Below are 20044 nucleotides of genomic sequence, written 5' to 3' on the forward strand. Positions count from 1 at the left end.
TTCCGCTCCTCCAGCCTATAGCCACTGAGATACCAGCCCATTGGGGTGTGGTCTCTCTCCCTTTAAAAAAGCAGCCACTTCCCTCTCCTCTGTCTCTTCACTTCCTGCTCCGCTGGTGACTAGACTCCCTTCCTGGTTGTGCAGAGGGCTGTTGTCTGGGACGGTGATCTGTAAGTTTTTTCCCCTTTAAATAAATACCACCCTATTAATCATAATTCCAAACTGGTGTGGCATTGTTTGTGACTTACGCCTTCATATACCAAGTAACACTAAACAGGCAAGCAATAAATATGCAATCAAAAATTTAATAACAAAGATACTATTTTCAACATGGTCAAATATACATGGCTAAGCCCAGAATTAAAAAAACAACAACAAAAACTATCCAGCTCAACAGTACAGTCATACAGTTTTGTACAGAACATTCCATAGATTAACAGAAAATACGTGAGCACAAAAATAAAAAATATTTAAAGAGAATCTCTAAGCAGCATTTTCTTTCTGCGGAACAGACACAGACCTTATACTGATTAAATATCTACAGTTGCTTTTCCTTTACAAAAATACATAGACTCTTGATAGACTACGTCATTAACAATGACCTGGCAATTCTTTCACTTCAATTTGAATGATTCATAAGCTAAATCTTACAACCACAAAAAGGTTTTTATTTGTATTAAGATGTTACCACTTTTGACAAAAAGCTTAAAATATTTCGTATTTCAAAATAAAATTAGCAACATAACTCTACAATCTATTCTGTGCTAGATTTACCGCAAGGGCTATTCTAAGAAATGATCGCTGTTGAGCACAGGCACAGCAAAGTGAAGGAACACACCCCCCTCCCCCCACATTCTTGTCCTAGACCACAGCTTCATAAGGACACTTAGACCCCCACCCCCATTCTGAAAGAGACTGCAAAAGAAAGCCGGCCTTCCACAGTGCTAGGGTGACCTCCAGACATGCCCATGTGTAAAGGAGCCGCTCCTGGTCCCATGTCAATACACCAGACTGTGGAGATGTCCCCACGTGTGCTACAGCTGGCTTTCTAGTAAGCGCTACAAAACTGAAGAAAGCTAGGCCTGGTAGTTAACACATCTGTGTTACCCTTGATTCTAGAGTCAAAGACAATTAAGATAAACACCTTACTGGAAAGCCGCCATTTTGAATCATGGAAAGGTGGCCGAGGACAGGGACATCTGCATGAGAATTTAAAGCGATTCTTTTGAAATGTTTAATTTTCAGAAAATTATATCATTTTCTGAAAAAGTGCCCAAATATTTTAATTCTACTAGAAAATATGGTGTAAACTTACTATTTGTGAAAATCATGTTCCAGGAAAAGAAGGACTTTCAAATGACCTGAGAAACACTACAACTTAATCCAATTAAAGCCACTAAGGACATTTTATCTTAATCTCATGTTTTCAATCAAAACACACTGGAGCGAAGCCCACCAAGTAAACCCAACCCCGTGGTGATTCTGTGCTCTGAAGGGCGTCTGGTCTCTAGAGATCTGTTCAGGCTCCCATGAAGCAGGCCCAGCAGATGCACCACGTACATCCCTTACTGTTCTCCAGAGGATTTACACACTGTAAACAACCGGAACAGCATTTCAGGGCATTATGATTCTAACCCAGAAGTTTTGGCAAATTCAGACTTATGTTTCACTGATATAAAGCACAGATTTCTAGAGAATTCCTTATCCAATCAGAGGAATGGATGAGGGATATGGATGGCTCAGTTGCACAGTGCTTGCAGACCAGACTACACAGGACCGTGGGGCAGTTTCATCCACTCTGCAGTTGGTCCACCTCAGGCGGATTTTACCTTAGTGGTGGCACAGAGCAGACCAACAACCCCAGAAAAAGAATGGCGTGCGTATTTTTCAGTGCTTTTTGTCAAAATTTTGCCACATGGCTAAGTTTAATAACAATAAAGTAACTGCTAAGAAAGTCACTTTTAAAGAAAAGACCATCACAGGCCCTTGGGGAATTTCGCTTTTCAAAACAGCAAAAGTGCATCTGTAAATCCAGTAGGATGTACTATGTATGTCCTACACAGGCAGGCCCTTCGGCACTTCTACTAAAGCGTGTCTACCAAGAAGCCCGGAGCTAAACAGGCATAATTTCCATCAGGCCACCTCCATGGAATAAAAGGCGTCTTAAAATTTAAAAATCTAAATTTTCTAAGTCTGTATTTCACCCATTTTCATGGGGACGGTATTTCTTTCTTCCTCACACGTGAGGATTTTCTAAGATCCACTGCATGGTGCTGAAGCAAAGGTGCACACACCTGAAGAGGAGTATGCTGGCTGCCGCGGAGACACTTGACCCGCCCCACCCAGAAATCTCACCGCAGTGCATCATGGGCAGTGCTTCAGTAAGCGATGTCACAGTCTAACAGCTCCCATCCTCTCAACTGTCCAAACTCTCTCCAACATGGTTACTAACAATAAAACGTCTTTGGTGATACCTATATTCTTATAAAACTCTTTCTAAAAAGACTACTTTAGCTTGTTAAGTGCCCGTTTAGATATGAAACCAGTTATGAGACAGATATAGATGACTGGAGACTTATGCAGGAAACCTAAAACAGAATGCACTTTAGCAATGAGGCACTTTCTTTTAAACAGTCAGTAAAGCTTAACGGTTCACATTATATAACACACTGGGTTCTTTCTTCTGTGCTCACTGCATTTGTCCCGTGAAACACACTAGTATGGGGCAGATGCTTGGTGAATAAGGAATATGTAAAAGCTGCCAAAAACCATTATTCTCGATACCCAAATCTCAGACTTAATATAACCTCATCAATGAGCCTTTTAGTTTATTTTTTAAGCTTGGAAAAGGACGTTTTCATTTCTCTATTATGTGATTACTGCAATTTAAAGAGATTCTTACAGACCACAGGCATTTTTATAGCCAAGATTCCTTGGTCTCTTTATGTCTGATTTTTAAGGCAGGTAAAACAGGTAACAAAATCTTTTCTGGAGTAGAATTCTTTAGTTTATTGCTTAAGGAACAACAGATTGAAGAATAATGTTCATTTATTCTTAAGTGTATAGATCCAGAGTGCTATTCCTGAAGATTATTTAAATACACTGGGTCATGCTAAAGAAACCCTGTACATGTAAAGCTGGCCACAAACAGTGCCTGCTCATGTTTCCCACAGCGGGTACGTGTCACACCAGTCAAGGAAATGTTCCACACTTGGCTGATGTACCAGAGGAGGCGGCTGAAAAAGCCCGATGCCACCAGCAATACCACATTACTCATGTTTCCATATGACATCAGCCGTCCTTAATGGTGTGTTTTGGCACATACTCTATTGCATCTCAGTGAAAACACCAATGCATAACATTAAATAAAGAAGAATTTTTATAAAACGGCTGTTTTATTAACTGTTTCCTATGTATCCCTTGGAAAATAGTCGTAACATGTCAGGCAACTAGCAAAATTTAAAGTAATCATATATATTTAATTCACCTATGGCCTTAAGTTTTGGTTGGGGAGCCAAACAGCTGAGTCAGCGTGTGGCTTTCAAAACTGATTTTGACTTAAGTTTATTATAATTAACCTCCATATTTAAAATACACTTATCTAAACATGACAAATATAGTATCTTTAAAATTTTTTTAGGGGCAACTAGGTTTTATAAAATGTCAAAATCATTTCTATAGCCAGATAATAAATTGTTTTTTTTTTTTTTGTCAAGTATAATGATCGTCTCTAAACTTTAGAGTAAATGAACTGCCTTTTAAGCCCTGCTTGTGAGTTCTTCCAGGAACGGCCATTCTAACAAGATAAAGTTAAAGATGCTGTGGTCTTCTAATGCAGCGAACTTTAATACACTTTTTGACTTGGAAAAAAAAAGATAAAAGGAAAAATAATCCCAAACTTTTAAACTTTTATATTATGAAATATGCCAAGATTGAGCTGCACTTTGTTATTTCTTAGGGCTGTATGTTTTATTTCTATGGCGCACTCTGGAATCCAGAAAGCATTAGCTTATGACATATTTTGCTGGAAAGCATAGAGCACCCATGTTCAGTCTTAACAACGATGTGTGAACACGCAGTGCTCGTCAGATTTCTATAAGCGGTCATCTTCCCTCATTTCCCCACCCCTCAGAAGTTAACTTGTTTCAAAGCAACCAACTGACATATTCCACAGTTTTCTTTTTCAACTATGTATTTTACAAGAGCTAAAATGTTACTCATGTAATAAGGTAACAGAGGACCTGACTTGCAGGCTAATTTTAAAATGAATGGAAGATGGAAGCAAATTGCCAACATCAAGTACACCATCACGGTTCTCACTTCTGGTACACCCACCTTTAATGAACTCACAGTTAAAACAACAATCCCACTTCTCCTGTTTACTATAGTAACCTAATAAACTACCCCAAACCACTAATTTTGGTTAGAATATTTATCTACTACATGGCATTTATTTTGTTTTGTGCGTATGGTTTGGATATGTGCTGTGCAGCTAACAATCTGGATCAGTAATTTGAGATTTTGGAAATCCATAAATGAGCGAATATTATCTAACGTCTTAGTATTTAAAACCATCATACACAACCCTCTGCATGCCACAACACACGCCTAAGGACAACTTGGAAGAAACGATACTTCAAAGAACGGCGTCAACAATGCAATGATGCACACAACATGGGCCAGACAACCAATGGAGTTTTGTAAGCAACACCCACTTCCCTAAGACAGTAACAGACGTCAACATACTCACACATTAATTTATTAGAAGTCAGTATGATCAGCTGCCAACGTTATGAACTTCAGTTGTCCAAATCATATATGTTTTCAATGTGAAGGGCTAATATGCCTTCCTGTGCAATGGCAGAGACTACCCAGACCTTTCAGGGTATCTCACATTGTAATGTGCTCTGGTCAAAAGGTAACTGGAATTCTTCACAAAAGGACTTACACTCAAGAATGAGCTGGTATTTTGGTTTTTTTTTTTTTTTGGCTGTTTATTCTTTTTTACATAAAAGTTTACCAAGAATAGGACAGTGGTTCAGAAACCACTTTTCTAAATATATTCTTATACAAAATAATTTCAAGATATAATTATACTAGGTTCTTGTACAGTACTCTATTTTAACAAGAATAAAAGTATTAAGTATGTGAAAACTGCAACACCACAAGGATTGAGCCATTTTACTAGTGTAATTAACATTAGAACAATCTTGCAACAGGCAAGCAAAATATTGAGAAAGCAGAGTCACGGCTGCACACCTAACCGAGTCCAGCCGTGCCTTGCACACTGTGAGACGAGACGAGTATCTTATGCAGATGGTCAGTAGCAGAAGGGCACTTGGATTGCTCCTAAGAGAAACGACATGAAGGAAACTGACAATTTCAAGACAGACGATGCCTTATGTGCATGCTGACAATCAGACTGTGTCTCCGAGTCCACACACCGTCACTGTGCAATCTGTCGACGAGTAAACAAACAGTGCAGGGTTCCTTCCGTGCAGGCTGGGCCCCTCGGCCTACCCAAAATCAATTCTTGGTCGGTACTGCAATACCATAGGGTACGACTATAAAAAAGAAAGTATGAGTAAGACTGTGTTTACATGAGAACAAGAGTTTATACAGAAAAGCTCTGAAGAACTGGGGATTATAATTTATACTGACTGATAATCATAATTACAAAAGTTAAAAATTTAGGTTGTCATTTAGGTTACTATCAGTACCTCTCCCTCCCTTCCTCCTTCCCCTCCCCTCCCTTCCTGTGGAGGGCCTATGGAGGACTACACGCTGCACCCCACCAGCAACTCTGTGTGCTGAGCATTTGAGCCCTGGATTCTCCCATGGCTACTGCTGGTGAAAACCCACTGAACCACACAAGAGTAAGAGACCCTATTCTGCGAATGGGTAAAACTGGAATTTCCACAATATTACTAATACATTTGATATCCCCTTCCTTTAATATTTAAGATCTATTTTGAAATGGTCTTTAGCAGTATTGAAGACATGTACCTAACTGTTACATGGAATGGGGACTGCCTCCTTTCAATATGATATAGTGTTCACAGCTATTGGATGATGTAAGTAAAGTAAAAGCTTTCATTGTCCTTGGTGCTGCTCTCCATACAAAGGCTCTGGCATCCAGGTACCCAACACACAGTCCTGGGGAGAGAAGGACCTCCTGCAGATGGAGGTAAGGGCCACTCTCTCTCTCCACCTGCTTCATCACCTTCACCTTCACCTTCACCACCATAGAGAACCAAATCATTAGAAAGCAGTCTGCAGAACTGACAATTTTCCTGTTCTAAAACTGGCAGGTTTTCATTTTTTAGTGAGATTCAATGAGCTAACTATCAAAGAATCAAGAAAAGGATGAGATGGCCACTGACCAATGTTCTGCTACCTCAGGATAGGTAGGTGCAAAGCCTTCAGGAGAGAGCACTGACTGAGATTCTGCAATCCTGAGATGCCTTTCCAGAGACTCAATGCTGCTATGTCCTAAGAGCAGCTAGGACAGGACAAGGGAGTGGTGAAGATGCCATGGGCCTTGTTCTCAGCTGAAGACTAAGCAAGTGCTGTTTCTGATTTAATGGGCTGGCATACACGTCTCAGATTTGCAAGGTTCCAACAGTCTTAGCCTTATTCGGCTTTTTAGTTCTGTTTACTTGTACTCACCTTAAGTTTTTCTCTGGTCTTACAGAACCAGCTTATAACCAGGTAGTTGAGCACAAAGTTCTCTATTTCTGAAGCCGTCAGATTTTTGAGACCACTGACAGTCACCTTATCTAACTTTATTAAGCCCCATTCTATTCCTCTCCATCCCCAGCTTACCCTTATTACAGCCTTTCGAACTTTACTTTCTATTCCTGATTGACTCCTGCAATTAAAATTTACCCGTTTTAGAATATGTTCATTATATAGAGTCCAGCAACAATTCTATTGGAGGTGAAAAAGAGACATAGAAGTAAAATAGCTTGGTTGTCAATGGCTGACATTTTCTGTTTGGGGCTAAGATTCCTTTTTTTTTTCTCTCTCCACTCCCCCAAAACTTGTGTTTGTTCTGTGGACACATGAAGTCTAATAATTTTACTGAAATGTGCAAATTCCTGACATTTCTTTCCCCTTTTAATTTGGCAATTTAACAAACATAAAGTATCATTTTTACATTATTTCTTGACTTCTAAAAAGTTAATTACATCTATATTTTGTCAATTATATTTCCTTTCTATAGCTTGTCCAATCATGGAAAGTTTCTTCTTACAGATATATAGTAGTTGTTATGTCTAATGTCATTAATCCATTTCCTGTCAGATACTGCAAAATTTATTAGATTTCTGCCTTGTACTTTTCAATATTAATAGTTAAGTCATGATTTGTCCCCTTTAATTTTCAAAGGTAAAGTGTGAAAGATTGTCTCTGCTAAAAAATCATTTGCCTATGTTTTCTTCTTCACCTTTTATATTACAATTTTTAACATTAATTGTTTTGATCCATCAAGAGTGTGTATCTGTGTATAATCTGAGACTTGAGTTGAAGTGCTTTGCTGTGGTCTTAGTGCAATTAACCAAGAGTCCCAGATCTGCATTTGACCTCCAACACTGTGGTCTTTGAATGTGTCATTTCCAACATCCCCTCTCCTGCCTGCTCCAATGCCAGGGAGGGCTTCCTTGGAGATCCTGACTGGCGAGACACACCTGTTTCTCAAGGCCACTGTGTGTTCTCCTGGCTTTAAGTGTTCTGTATTTATACTCACATGGCTGTCTTCCTCACAATTGAAACCTACCGTGTTTAAGAATTTTTTCTTTGATTATCTTACTGTACAAAATATTCCCGTGTGTGTGTGTCTGGGGAGGTGCATGTTCATCTCTCTCTGTGTATGCACATTTGTGGAGGCTAAAAGTAATCATGAGAATGGCTCCTCTAGGACTGTCCACCTTATTTCCTGAGACAGGGACTGTCATTCACCTGGAGCTAGCCAACAGGTAAGACTTGCTGGCTAGGGAGCCACAAGAATCCACCTGTCTCTGTCTCCAGAAGACTGGGATTAAATATATACCTGCCCAGTTTTATATGGGTTCTGGGATTGAATACAAGTCTTCACGCCTGCAAAACAAATATGTTACCAAGACATCTGTATCTACTTAGTTTCCCTTGGACACTAAAATTTCCTTTTTTTTTTTTTGTCTAATTGTTCTATGAGTGAAAAGTTGTGTCTGATGTTTATGTCGATAGTCCCAGGGCTAGAAGAATACCCCCAAGCATACTTACAATGCGCAACAGCTATTTTTAAAGGAACATTTCTGCCTCAGCCCTTGGAACCACTGCAATCGGAGGCTCCTGGACAAGAGCTTATCCGGGAGCAGTTCTCTCTCCTCATGCCTGTGTAGATCAGCACCTGACTTGAGCTCTCAGTGTTCTGATGCACTGTTGCATGCAGGTGGCAGTGACCATGTCCCATTCATGACTTATCTGAAAATGTGACTGACCAGAAACACCTAGTTCCTGATTTGCGTGAGTTTAACTTTGTTCAGTTAAACAAGATATTGTAAAAGTATGCAGAGTTACATTTAACTTCATAATTTGACTTCGTGCATAGCATGACATCTAAGATGCTATTTAAAGTCTGTGTTTGTGAAACGAACTCGGGATATTCATGAGTAGTTCTTTGTTTTGAGGAAATATATATTTGACTAAAAAATTCTGTAATCACCTGCCCATATACTTGACTTATTTTTAACAGTTTTATTAAAAAAAACCTCCAAGATACATACAAGGAGACAAAGAGGAGACAGAAAATGTGAAATATTAATTGGTAAATCTAGGTAAAAGATTTATTTGAAGTAATTACTTCAGTTTTCAATTTTCAAACTTCAAACTAAGTAGTAGGAAAATGAGTACTAACCTTGGATTTTATCAAATGTCTTTTCAGCATTTACTGATTTTCATTTGAGTATCATGAGATATACTAGCTTGTTATTTGTCTTTGTCTCTATAATATTAAGCTATTCTTTCACTTCTGATATAAATTCTACCAGGCCTTGGTTTTATCCCTTTAGTACATTTTTGTACATTATTTAGTAATATCATTGCACTTATATTCAAAGTGATATTTGGTTCTAGTTTTCAAAAGATTTTATTTTTATTTTTAAACTAGGTGTATATGTATGGGTCTGTGCTTATGTGAATACAGGTGCCCAAACTGTCCAGGGAGGGGTCCATTCCCTGGAGCCACCTGATGTGGTACTAGGAACTTAACGCTGGTCCTCTGCAAGACAAACATGCATGCTTAATGCCTGTGCCACCTTGCTTGGTTCTAGTCTAACTGTACTCACTGTCAAGTTTGACTGTCATATTGACGTTCCCTTTATGAAATGATTTTGGGAAAATTTAAATGCAAGATTTAATTTTCTTACAAGATTGTTATCCACAATGAAGCGTTGAGGAAAAGGAAGTGAGTGTGTGGGTGAAGATTTGTCTTATCCGACGTACTTCTACACTTAGCATCAGAGCTAAAGAGCAACTTCATCTCTCAGGAGACCGACAGCAATATGAAGACAGATGTGGAAGTGATGGACCACGGGTTATAATACAGACAAGGTTATCACCATGACTTATCACCCCTGTCATTTGGAGTTTATCAATCTCACTACATCAGCTAAACTGTTTGCTCAGCCCTGGTGCTCATCTGCACAAAGAAAGAACAGCTTCCTTTCTGGGTGGCTTGCTCTTAGCCCATTTAGAAGTATGTCAGGTTACTCCATGATGGAGGTAGGTCATTGGTTAATTAATAAAGAAACTGCTTGGCCTGATAGGATAGAACATAGGTGGGTGGAGTAAACAGAACAGAATGCTGGGAGGAAGAGGAAGTTAGGCAATCGCCATGCCGCTCTCCTCTCCAGGGCAGACGCTATGAATATGAAGCTCCGACCCAGGACGGACGTAGGCTAGAATCTTCCTGGTAAGCGCACCTCGTGGTGCTACACACATTAATAGAAATGGGCCAAGCAGTGTTTATATGAATACAGTTTGTGTGTTGTTATTTCGGGGCATAAGCTAGCCAGGTGGCCGGGAGCTGTGCTGCAGGAACACAGCCCGCAGCTCCTACTACAACTCCATTCCTAAAAAAAAATATGTATCAAAAAGCTCATTTTAATGAATTGAGATTCCCATAATCACAGCATTAACCAAAAGAGCAAAATTCTAGATATGCTGCTCATTAAAGTTTCTGCTTAGTGACTTCACAAGTATTCTTTTAAGACACAATATAAACTAATTTGTCTCAACCTTAGAACTGCAACACTGAAGTTTGCTAGTTATTGACTACTGGAACCAGACTGATGATTTTCTTAATTACTGGGGTAAAGGGCAATGGATTATTTTAAAGAAATACTACAACTCATCCATGAGATTAAGACTGACCATGTTATCTCTGCATTTAGTAATATAATATTTATGCCTTACTGTACTGTACACTCTTCTGTTCTCCATTTAAAAGTATTTACCTTTAAATATATGTATGTGTGCGGGCATGTGCATATCAGTGAGGGTCTCAGATGCCCTAGAACCAGCGTTTAGGTAGTTATAAGCCACCTGATGTGGGCTCTGGGAATCAAAACTGGTTTTGAACTGCTGAGTCATCTCTCCAGCCTGTTTCCCAAATTTCTAAAATGTGTTTTTATTAGACAAAAAAGTTTTTCTTAGACACAAGTTTAAACTCCTTGTGTGTTACAAGTGAACTCATATTCCTCTGTGGTAGCCAGAGCAGCAGTTAGGTGGGCCCGGCAGCCAGATCACAATTAAGAGTTAGCCCTAGCCCTATTTAGAGTCACTCAGTTTGACATTTCATCTCAATGTAAGACAGATTAGAGATTTCTCAGGGGATGAAATAAATGATTATTAAAAATTCCTGATTCATAAATAATAGTTGTTACACACAATTTCATTTTTTAGTTCAGTAAAATGGTTAATTCGGGAGAAATGAAATAATGGGAAACTTGTTATTTAAGTTTGGAAAGACTTTAAAAATTGCTCTTACAAAGTGACAAGTCTGAGAACTTGAGTTTGGGATGGGAGTGGTAAGCACAGGGCACTGTGATGGTCATGTGTACCGCCATGAGTGCCTCTTACCTGATACAAAGTGCCATCCTGAGAGCAGACTTGCGAGGTTGAGCAGTTCAGACAGCGAAACTGCGGAGGAGATGAACTCATCAGATAAGAGGCATCCACAATGGGACACATTTAAAACTTGTTATTTAAAGTAGTTTAATGTCAAAAGTAAGTGCCAACATGAGAAATTTAAATAAACATTGAGGAATGGTGGTTTTTTTTTTTTTTGGAGGGGAAATATTTAGTAACCTGGTGATTGGTAAATTTTAGTGTTAAGTAATTTTAACATTTATCTATGCAGGTTTTTAATAATTTATTTGTTTGTTTTTAATATTCTAAACCAACCAAGATGGTATCCTACCCCTTTCATTTCATTTTCAAATGCTAGTTTCTGAGGCATACCCATCTCTTAGTACAGAGGGTACCATCATCTTTCTTCTCTTAGTACAGAGTGGGTACCATCTTTCTCCCACCTGTTCCTGAGATTGATCTCTCCTACGCCTCTTCTTCAGCTACTCTGAGAACAGTACTTAAGATCAGAACTCTGAGGGGCAGGGACTCCATCAACCTTTGAGGGACTGAGGCATTGCCCTTTTACTTTCATACTGCTTAGGTTAGATTCTTAATCCCCATGCCTGTTTTAACAGCACTGATGAGCTCCTTGAGTCTGTTTGATGCGCAGGTTTGCAGTCTTAATAGTTATGCAACTAACTTCTAAGTTATGCACATATGTAACACAGTACATTCTTCCAAATGGAAAAAATTAAATGTAAAAAAAAAGCTGAAAAATTAAATTTAAATTAATCAGGAAAAGTTTAACTTCCCAAAGCCGACTTTGTAAGATAATAAACGTCCCCAGGTTTTCTGGAGCTGGTCCTTTATTATGCACCATGCTCACTGTCATGCTCTCAGCACAGCCGCCATCTCTGTCCTTTTCTGGCTCAGGCGGTCCTCAAGCTCTAACCTACCACATTTGTCTGACTGTGCAAGCTGCAAAAATCATTCAGTAAGAATAGAGAGTTAAGATAGAAGTGATTTCTTGAATTTTTCCTATTAATCTCTTTGGTATCAGTAAAAACAGATGTTTTTTTCCCCCTAAAACTGCCAGAAATTGCAAATCAAGCAATGAGAGGCAGGCATGGTGCTGAAGTGGCTGAGGCTGCAGGAAGAGCATTTGGGCAAAGGCAGCTAGTCTAACCAGACAGCGAGCAGGAACAACACTGGTCTGGTCTGGTCCGGTCCGTGATGGAAAGCTGAAGACGAACAGATAGATGCTGACAGTAGCTCTCACGGAGTGGAGGGAGAGTGGATGAAGATCATAACACAGTTTAACGGAGACACTGTTACTTTTTTACATTTATTAGACTAGGCATTCTGCTAAGCATTTTAGCACATAATATTAATTCTTGCTAAATTTTCCTACACAGGTACTGTCACAATTTTAAGGATTCCAAGAACTGAGGAAAAATTGGGAGGCAGAACAAAACTGGGAGAAAAAGAAAGCTTCAGCATACACAGCAAAAAGTGTTCAGAACACAAAAGCAGTTCCCAGAAGTCAACCAGAAGACGACAAACTCATGATTAAAAGGGCAATAATATGAACACTCATAAAGACGTTATGTTGCTAATATGAGCACCAAGAAGTCAGAAAATGGGCCTCTTGTACATTACTGGTACAACTAGAACTTGTGAAACTTTTTTCTAAGAACTGACAACCTCTCACACTGTGAAACTTAGTCCATTGAAAACCTAGCAATCTAGGCAATGGCTATGCTTGTTCATTTGCAGAAATACATGCCTTGTACTATATACAGCACTGCTTGAAATGTTAAAACTAAAACAAACTCCTAATGCCCACCAAAATAGTTAATTAAATTATACTAGTACTGCAAACTGAATTGTATCAATATTTTGAGAAATGACTTCAAAATGCAATGGTTTTCCATAAGACATATCAAATGAGAATAAACTTGCTAGCAATATATATGATTCTAGTTATGTCTCAGAAAACTTATGACCACTGGCACTGGCATTATGAAGAGAAATACTAGATTGTTGGCAACATTAGACAACTGAGTAACCCCTGACTGAAACATGAATCTTTAATTCCATACCCTCAACTTGTAGAAGTCACAGAAGAAACCTGGCCACTGATCATGTCTCCCAAAATTTCTCTAAAGATTCAGGTGTTCACATGAGTAGAGCCTTCTAGAAATGACTCAAGGCCACCCCAAGCCTACTGAGCAGAACTGTACTTTGCTATCATCCCTAGAGCATTTGTGTTTGTACCAAGATTTAAGACGCACTACTGTTATCCTACTAGTCAGCAACAGATCAACCCTAACATTAGGAGTAACAACTGCCAAACAAAAATACTGTTGTGAACTATGAAAGTTATAGCAGCTGTTTGACCAGGTACTTGTTTTAATTCGTAAGGATAAAGATATTTTAAAATAATTCATCATGAGGAGAAGGGTAGAAGCCACCTAGGGTCATCTTTTCTAATAAAACTAAAAACCTGAAACCTCAGAACTGTGTGGTCAGAAATGTAATTACATAAAGACTAATTTAGTTGGCAGTCTGTTAGCAAAAGGCTTATATGAGTTAATCCTTTCATGCTTTGACATTAAAATAACTAGCAATGCTGAGCTTGATGGCCTATGCTTCTAATGAGGCAGAGGCAGGAGAATATTAGTCTGAGGTTAGTTAGCCTGTGCTATTGAGCTCCAGGCCAGCTTGAGCTAAATAGTAAAATCTTCATTCAAAACACAGTCCCCCATACAAATGGACACCATGGGCAATTTTCAGGAGAGCACTTGTCACAGACAGGTGAGCCGTAGGAGAGGTGACCTTAAACCTGCAGTCTGGCCTATTCCCAGTGATGAGTTCTAGCACTCATGTGCTGAAATGCCCACTGAACTAGCAAAGAAAGACAGAATTACTTTTTATTGCAGGACTGTTACTGTAGAATTGGAGTATTTGCTTTTAACAATGCAGACTTACCCTCTGCAGTGTATACCTGTACCTGAAACATTTCAGGCTTAAGGATCCCATGAAACCATAAAGTCTACAAACAAGGTAGATTTTATTTATGTGATGCACCCTAAAGTAGTCTGATATCTTCTTCAAGGACACATCACTAGAATGTAAATTTTCTTCCCGGTCTTGAGAACATTTTTGCCAGTGACTAGACTACTGAGCCTCACAGAGAAGATTCATGCAAAAACCAGACAGGAAAACAACAAAAATCTTGATTTAAGAACTTAGATGCTTCAATATTATCACATCATCACATTTTCTTCTAAAAAAGTAGACAAATATCTTAAGCACTCTATCGTACAAGGATTTTTGAGGTTTGCTAACAGTTCAACCGATGTTACTTAAACGTCATGTCATTACTGAAACAGTCACCGTCACTATTGGTGAACACTACATCATCTGTACTGTGTGAGGTATCTCGTCAATAACATTTTCATAAGAAAATGCAATAAAACCTAGTAGAAACATTATAGTGTTAATGTACAACATACTGTATTATAAAAACCACACTCTTACTGCTTCATGGGTAAGCTTGGGTGTTAAGCAGCGCAGCTTTCTATTCAATCTTAGGTGTATTTATGTATGCAGATCAGGGGAATCTGTGGTAGCATTGTTCACAATAGTGCTCCTTACTCCCAGACAGGCTTGTAATACAGTACGCAGAGTGCCTCACACATTTCCCTAATATTCCTGGCTCAGGTGGACTCAAAGAGGTTTTTTATTTTATTTTTTTTAGAACATAACCAAAAATACTTAAAACACACACACAAAAACCAGTTTTGGGGGGAAGGATTGACCTTAGGTTTTCTCCTGTGAACAATTTCTCCCTCATCACTACGGCCAAAAGCACAGGAATCTACTGCTGGATCAGAAACCTCTGCTAATGCAGTCATCCTTAAGTCCAGCTTTATACTTTCAGTGATCATCAAATCCTACCCACCTCTTCTCTCCACCACAGCCCCAGTGCTATCAGGGCAGAAAAGAGTCTGTCTGAGCCCACTTCACTCACTCACATTTCTAGCAGACACAAGGATTTAGAAAGTACACGACACCTCTGCCCTCAGCCTAGCACGATCCTGGATTTATTTACTGCTGGACTTAAAAACTCACCTTCAAAATATTTAACATAGTCACTGATCTTGTACTTGGACCAAGTTTTAGGTGCTTGGGAATAAAGAGGATCCAGTTTCTTCTCTTTCCCAAATTAATTTCTTAAAGCTCCTTAATGATACTATTAAATTTAAACTACATAATAATATATAACTAAATATACACATAGGTAAATATAAAAGCAATTTACATTTTCTCCTCTTAGTCGCCATCTTGTCATATAGATGAATTCCATAGTATGATCCTTCCCCATAATTTCACCATTGCACAGCACGTCCAACTTTAAAAAGAATAATTAAAATAGATCAGTCCAAAGAAAAACTGAATTCATACTTTTATGTATTTTCAAATTTTAAAAGATTCAATTAGTTATACCAACATAAAAGTACCAATTATAAAACACTGACTTTTTTTTTTATTAAAACCACTCTCCCACAGAATGACAATGGTACAGATCTAACTAGATAAAACATCATTTATCTTGAGCAACACAACCACATCTCATGTTGATACAGTTTACAAATACAGTACCAACTATCTTGATTCATGTTTCTGCAATCCTACACGTTTTATTCTATAAACATGGGATTACTCTTACAAATGAGAAGAGTGTAGCAAGTGTATAGAGATGTGTAGAGAGTGCAGACATGCAGCAAACTCATTCTAAATTCACTACTCGAAATCCTCTGAAGTTCCTGGGACGTAGAGGAGTTTCACCTTCTCCTTAGCAGGGGTGGTGTGTGTGTGTGTGTGTGTGTGTGTGTGTGTGTGTGTGTCAAAAAGATGGGGAATATGAGGCATTACATTTGTGCTCTAGGCTATCATGGGATCAAAGAGACAAGGCATTACAGCTGCTGCACACACCTGTGCTCTGAGCTATCATGGGATCAAAGAGATGGGGCATAACACCTGCAGCACAGACCTGTGCTCCAGGCTATCTGGCCTCTCGGTGTACTTGTGGATCCTCTTCTCACCCTGTATGAAATGTCACAACAAAGTGTATGTACAAAACCTCCCCCTCATGTTTGAGGCTGTAGGAAACCAAGCTTCGAAAGGCTACAAGAACCTTGTGTGTGGTTTATAATTCAACAAAGAATATATAATCTATGTTTATCAAAGATCCTATAAAAGAGATATCTCAGTCCTTTAGTTTCTAATGAAAGAAACTGGTTAAGATTTTATTTCAAGTGTGAAGGGGAAAGGAGTCTTAAACAAATTTGTATCTATCTAAACAAAGACTACAATTTTTAACTTGAAGACTAACACAAAATTTAGTCCCAATTATATTAGATATATGAACTAAATTATTGATATTTTAATGATTTGTGGTGATATGTAAATTTTGAAAATTTTCAGTTATTGTATTAATTCTTAAAAGAACAAAGTAGGCACCTCTCTTATCCTGTCTGTAAAACAAATTCCTAAGCAAAGATGTAAAGGTGCAATTACTAACCAGGCAGGCTGCACCCACAGTCATCAACTCAAGTGCCCTGTACCAATTAGTGACGCTGCTATGGACGTTTAAGACATTTCATTAAATCACAGCGCTATATGCCGGGCAGCAAAAAAAAAAAAGTATAAGACCAATCTATGTCTTCAAGGCAGCAAAGGACAAGTTCTTTGATTGGGATAGATAAGGAATTATTTAAAAACTAAGATCATTGTTTATGGAAGAAGACAGAATAGTTTTCTTAGCTCTAGTAACTTCCTGAAGATAAGAAAATTAACTCTCGGGCTGGAGAGATGGCTCAGAGGTTAAGAGCATTGTCTGCTCTTCCAAAGGTCCTGAGTTCAATCCCAGCAACCACATGGTGCTCACAACCTGTAATGAGGTCTGGTGCCCTCTTCTGACCTGCAGTCATACACACAGACAGAATATTGTATACATAATAAATAAATAAATATTTTTTAAAAAAAAGAAAGAAAATTAACTCTCGGGGCCAGCCTGGTCTATAAGAGCTAGTTCCAGGTCAGGCTCCAAAGCCACAGAGAAACCCTGTCTCGAAAAACCAAAAAAAGAAAAAAAAGAAAACTCAACAAACCAGACTTTAGAGAAGTAAAACTATACATGGTATTTTGCGTGAAGAAAACAAAAGAGATAAACAATACAGTAAGAAAATTTCATTGTATACTTTTCACTATAGCTATCTATAAATTGTTACCTTTTATGTTTACAAATGACTTATTTTTATTTTTATGTGCATTGGTGTTTTGCTTGTGTGAGGATGTCAGATCTTAGAGTTACAGACAGTTGTGAGCTGGACTGGGAATTGAACCTGGGTCCTCTGGAAAAGAGTCAGTGCTCTTAACTGCAGTGTAATCTCTCTAGCCCATGTCTGGAAGTTTTTAAAAGCCACAGAACCAAACTAATAAAAAAATGTAACCTCGACTAGTCATTACCACGTCAGATATTTCCATTGGGTTCAAGATCAGATGCTTCCTCAGACTCCTTCCTGTCAAGGTCTGTGCTTAAATCCCATCACACTTCAGTTCTTTTAAGAAGAGACCTATTAAAGGGACTTACAGTCTCATAAGAAGTCACACATCTTAATAGAGTGAGCCTGTATTTTGGTCCCTGCTCCAGATCACCACTGGAGGATAGGGAGCCCGCCCATACTTCAGATCCACTCCTGTTTGCCTCCTGAGATTTGTGCTTTGTCCTCCAAGGCTCAGGGGACATCAAAGAAAGACTTTAAGAGTCAGAGGATGGGGAGATGGACAGCAGAAAGGGCTCTTCTGGACATGACACAGCCTCCGCACTAACGGACTTCTTGCAGCTAGTTAACCACACAAGACCTGCACGAGGCTGGGCAGAGCATCATCTCATCACAGATGGGAGAGGAGTCCACGAAGCCCCATCCTATGCTGGGGAACTATCGGCAATTCATGGTTGCTTGGGGAAGGGGTCATGGTGTAGCCAGTATAAGATGTGCTTGCTCCAGTAAATAACCTCTTACTCAGGCTCAGGCAAGGAGTTCTTATTAAATTTAATGGAACATAAACAAAAAGGCACAAAAGTAGGAGTAAAGTATACTGAGAAGGGTTCCAACCAGAGGGGTGATGAGAAAGGGGAGTGGGTAGGAAAGCAACTCAGATTCCCCAGATAAATGTATAAAGTCGTTAGGCAGTAAAACAAACAATTCTAAAAGTGACACACCTTACAGCACGCTGACATTATAAAAAGAAAGAACTCGTTTGGCCAGGAGATTTATTTTGGGAGTATTTAATGTAAGTTTGACAAATATCTCCTTTTGTTGCAAATGCATTAATGTGATTTGTTTGGGATACGTTGTCATAAAATATTATATAAACATTATACTCTTATTATTCTATTTATCATTATAATAAAAATTACCAGTCTCTACAAAAATTTTATATATTCTTATTTTACTTCTTTTGCTAGAATTTTACTAAAGATAAGAATCATCAAAACAATCACAATTAGATATTATTTTACTTACCTCATAAGAACTTGGAAGTTTTAGTTTTAAACTTAGAAACTTTTTAATAGTTCCTACAGTGACTCGTGTAGAACATCGAATGAATTTCTTCATGAGACCCTACAGAAAACAAATGACAAAATGAACGCTCTGATTTGCTTTGACTAAAGCCTTAGGCATTCTCAGGCACGGAGGCACATGTTTGTAATCCCAGCACTCAGAGGATGAGGCAGGATTTAAGTTTGACTTCCACCTGGGTTGCAAGTGTAGTTAAGACCATCCCAAAACAAACTGTACCAAACCAAAAACAAAGGCATGATTTTCACTATAAGCTTAAGGATTTTCAAAATGTAAAACAAAACCCAAAACTTTTAATTCTTTTAAGTAAAACTGTGAATTAGCAAAATTCTGTCAAGTAGACAATCTGTTTTTTTTTCAACAATTTTTAAAAATAAAGAAATAGTTTAAGAAAAAGGCCACAAAGATGTCAGTATTTTATTAAATGGTAGGGACACTTGTTTAGCACGATGCAGAGCTGTAAATAACTGCAGAGTAGTACTTTCACAGAAGACTTGGGAGAACTCTGGACAGAGCAGAGAGGCATTGCTCCACCCACAGCACGCCTCAGCACCTGCAGCTGTGCAGTGTGGGCTGTGGGTTGAGGAAAAGCTTTCCCTAGGCATGGGCCACTGCACTTCTCTATACATCACTAAGGACTGTATGCCTTCATGTGTCTCGTTTTACATGAAGATGGTGGTTCTGATTCAGTCTTAAGCTTGAGCAGAGCCCTCCGCCATCCAGCCGCTCCTCACATCCCTGTCCAACCTTCTACAAGTCAATGATAACTCAGTGACGTCAAAATAGTTACGGCAACATTTTTAAGACAATGCAAAACAATGTTTCTAGAATTCTTAATTCAGTAAAGTCTGACATAAATCTAACAAAATTCCAATCTGTATTACGTGAAAGCTGAGTTGGAAAACTCAGAAAATAAATAACAAGCATTTTCTCTAGAAACACTTTATAACACCACATTAAACTGGCTCTGCTTTCTGGCTGCGTGCACCTGAGAACTACTGTGCAGACATCTAGAAAGGAAAACCGCAGACACCATAGGAGGGTGCTGGGTGGAAGATAGGATGGTGGAGAGGAGTTAGAAGCCGGCCTTCTCACTATCTCCTTCCTGACATGTGGAAAATGGAAGCATTGTGCTCACAGGAGGCTGCCAGGGGTGGGGGAGGTCCATGTCTAACCCTACCCTGCTCAGATGTCTAGAAAGGATCACTATTTTGGGAATATCTGCATATCTGAAGAAATACCACATGGAAAAAGACGGTTATGTTTCAAGAATGTTA

General features: G+C 38.8%; 1 protein-coding gene across 8 annotated transcripts in view; it reads right to left on the reverse strand.

Moving 5' to 3' along the window:
* Positions 1–291: 291 nt before the first annotated feature.
* The window catches only part of Pcgf5 (polycomb group ring finger 5), a 121716-nt gene continuing 101963 nt past the window's right edge, over positions 292–20044 (reverse strand). For 6 of the 8 annotated variants that reach the window (XM_041661362.1, XM_041661365.1, XM_041661366.1 and 3 more), the window contains exons 7-10: positions 18711–18809; positions 15440–15529; positions 11122–11181; positions 292–5564 (exon numbers count right to left, since the gene is read on the reverse strand). In XM_041661362.1, the coding sequence (XP_041517296.1) occupies positions 5517–5564; positions 11122–11181; positions 15440–15529; positions 18711–18809 (297 nt within the window). In that variant the 3' untranslated portion in view covers positions 292–5516. Of the gene's footprint in view, positions 5565–6825; positions 6872–11121; positions 11182–15439; positions 15530–18710; positions 18810–20044 lie in introns of all 8 variants that reach the window. The other 2 variants (XM_041661367.1, XM_041661368.1) reach the window with 2 other exon arrangements.

The sequence above is a fragment of the Microtus oregoni genome, unplaced genomic scaffold (genome assembly GCF_018167655.1).
Source record: "Microtus oregoni isolate MIOR12 unplaced genomic scaffold, Mior012 000012F_ref0000307, whole genome shotgun sequence".
NCBI lineage: Eukaryota > Metazoa > Chordata > Mammalia > Rodentia > Cricetidae > Microtus > Microtus oregoni.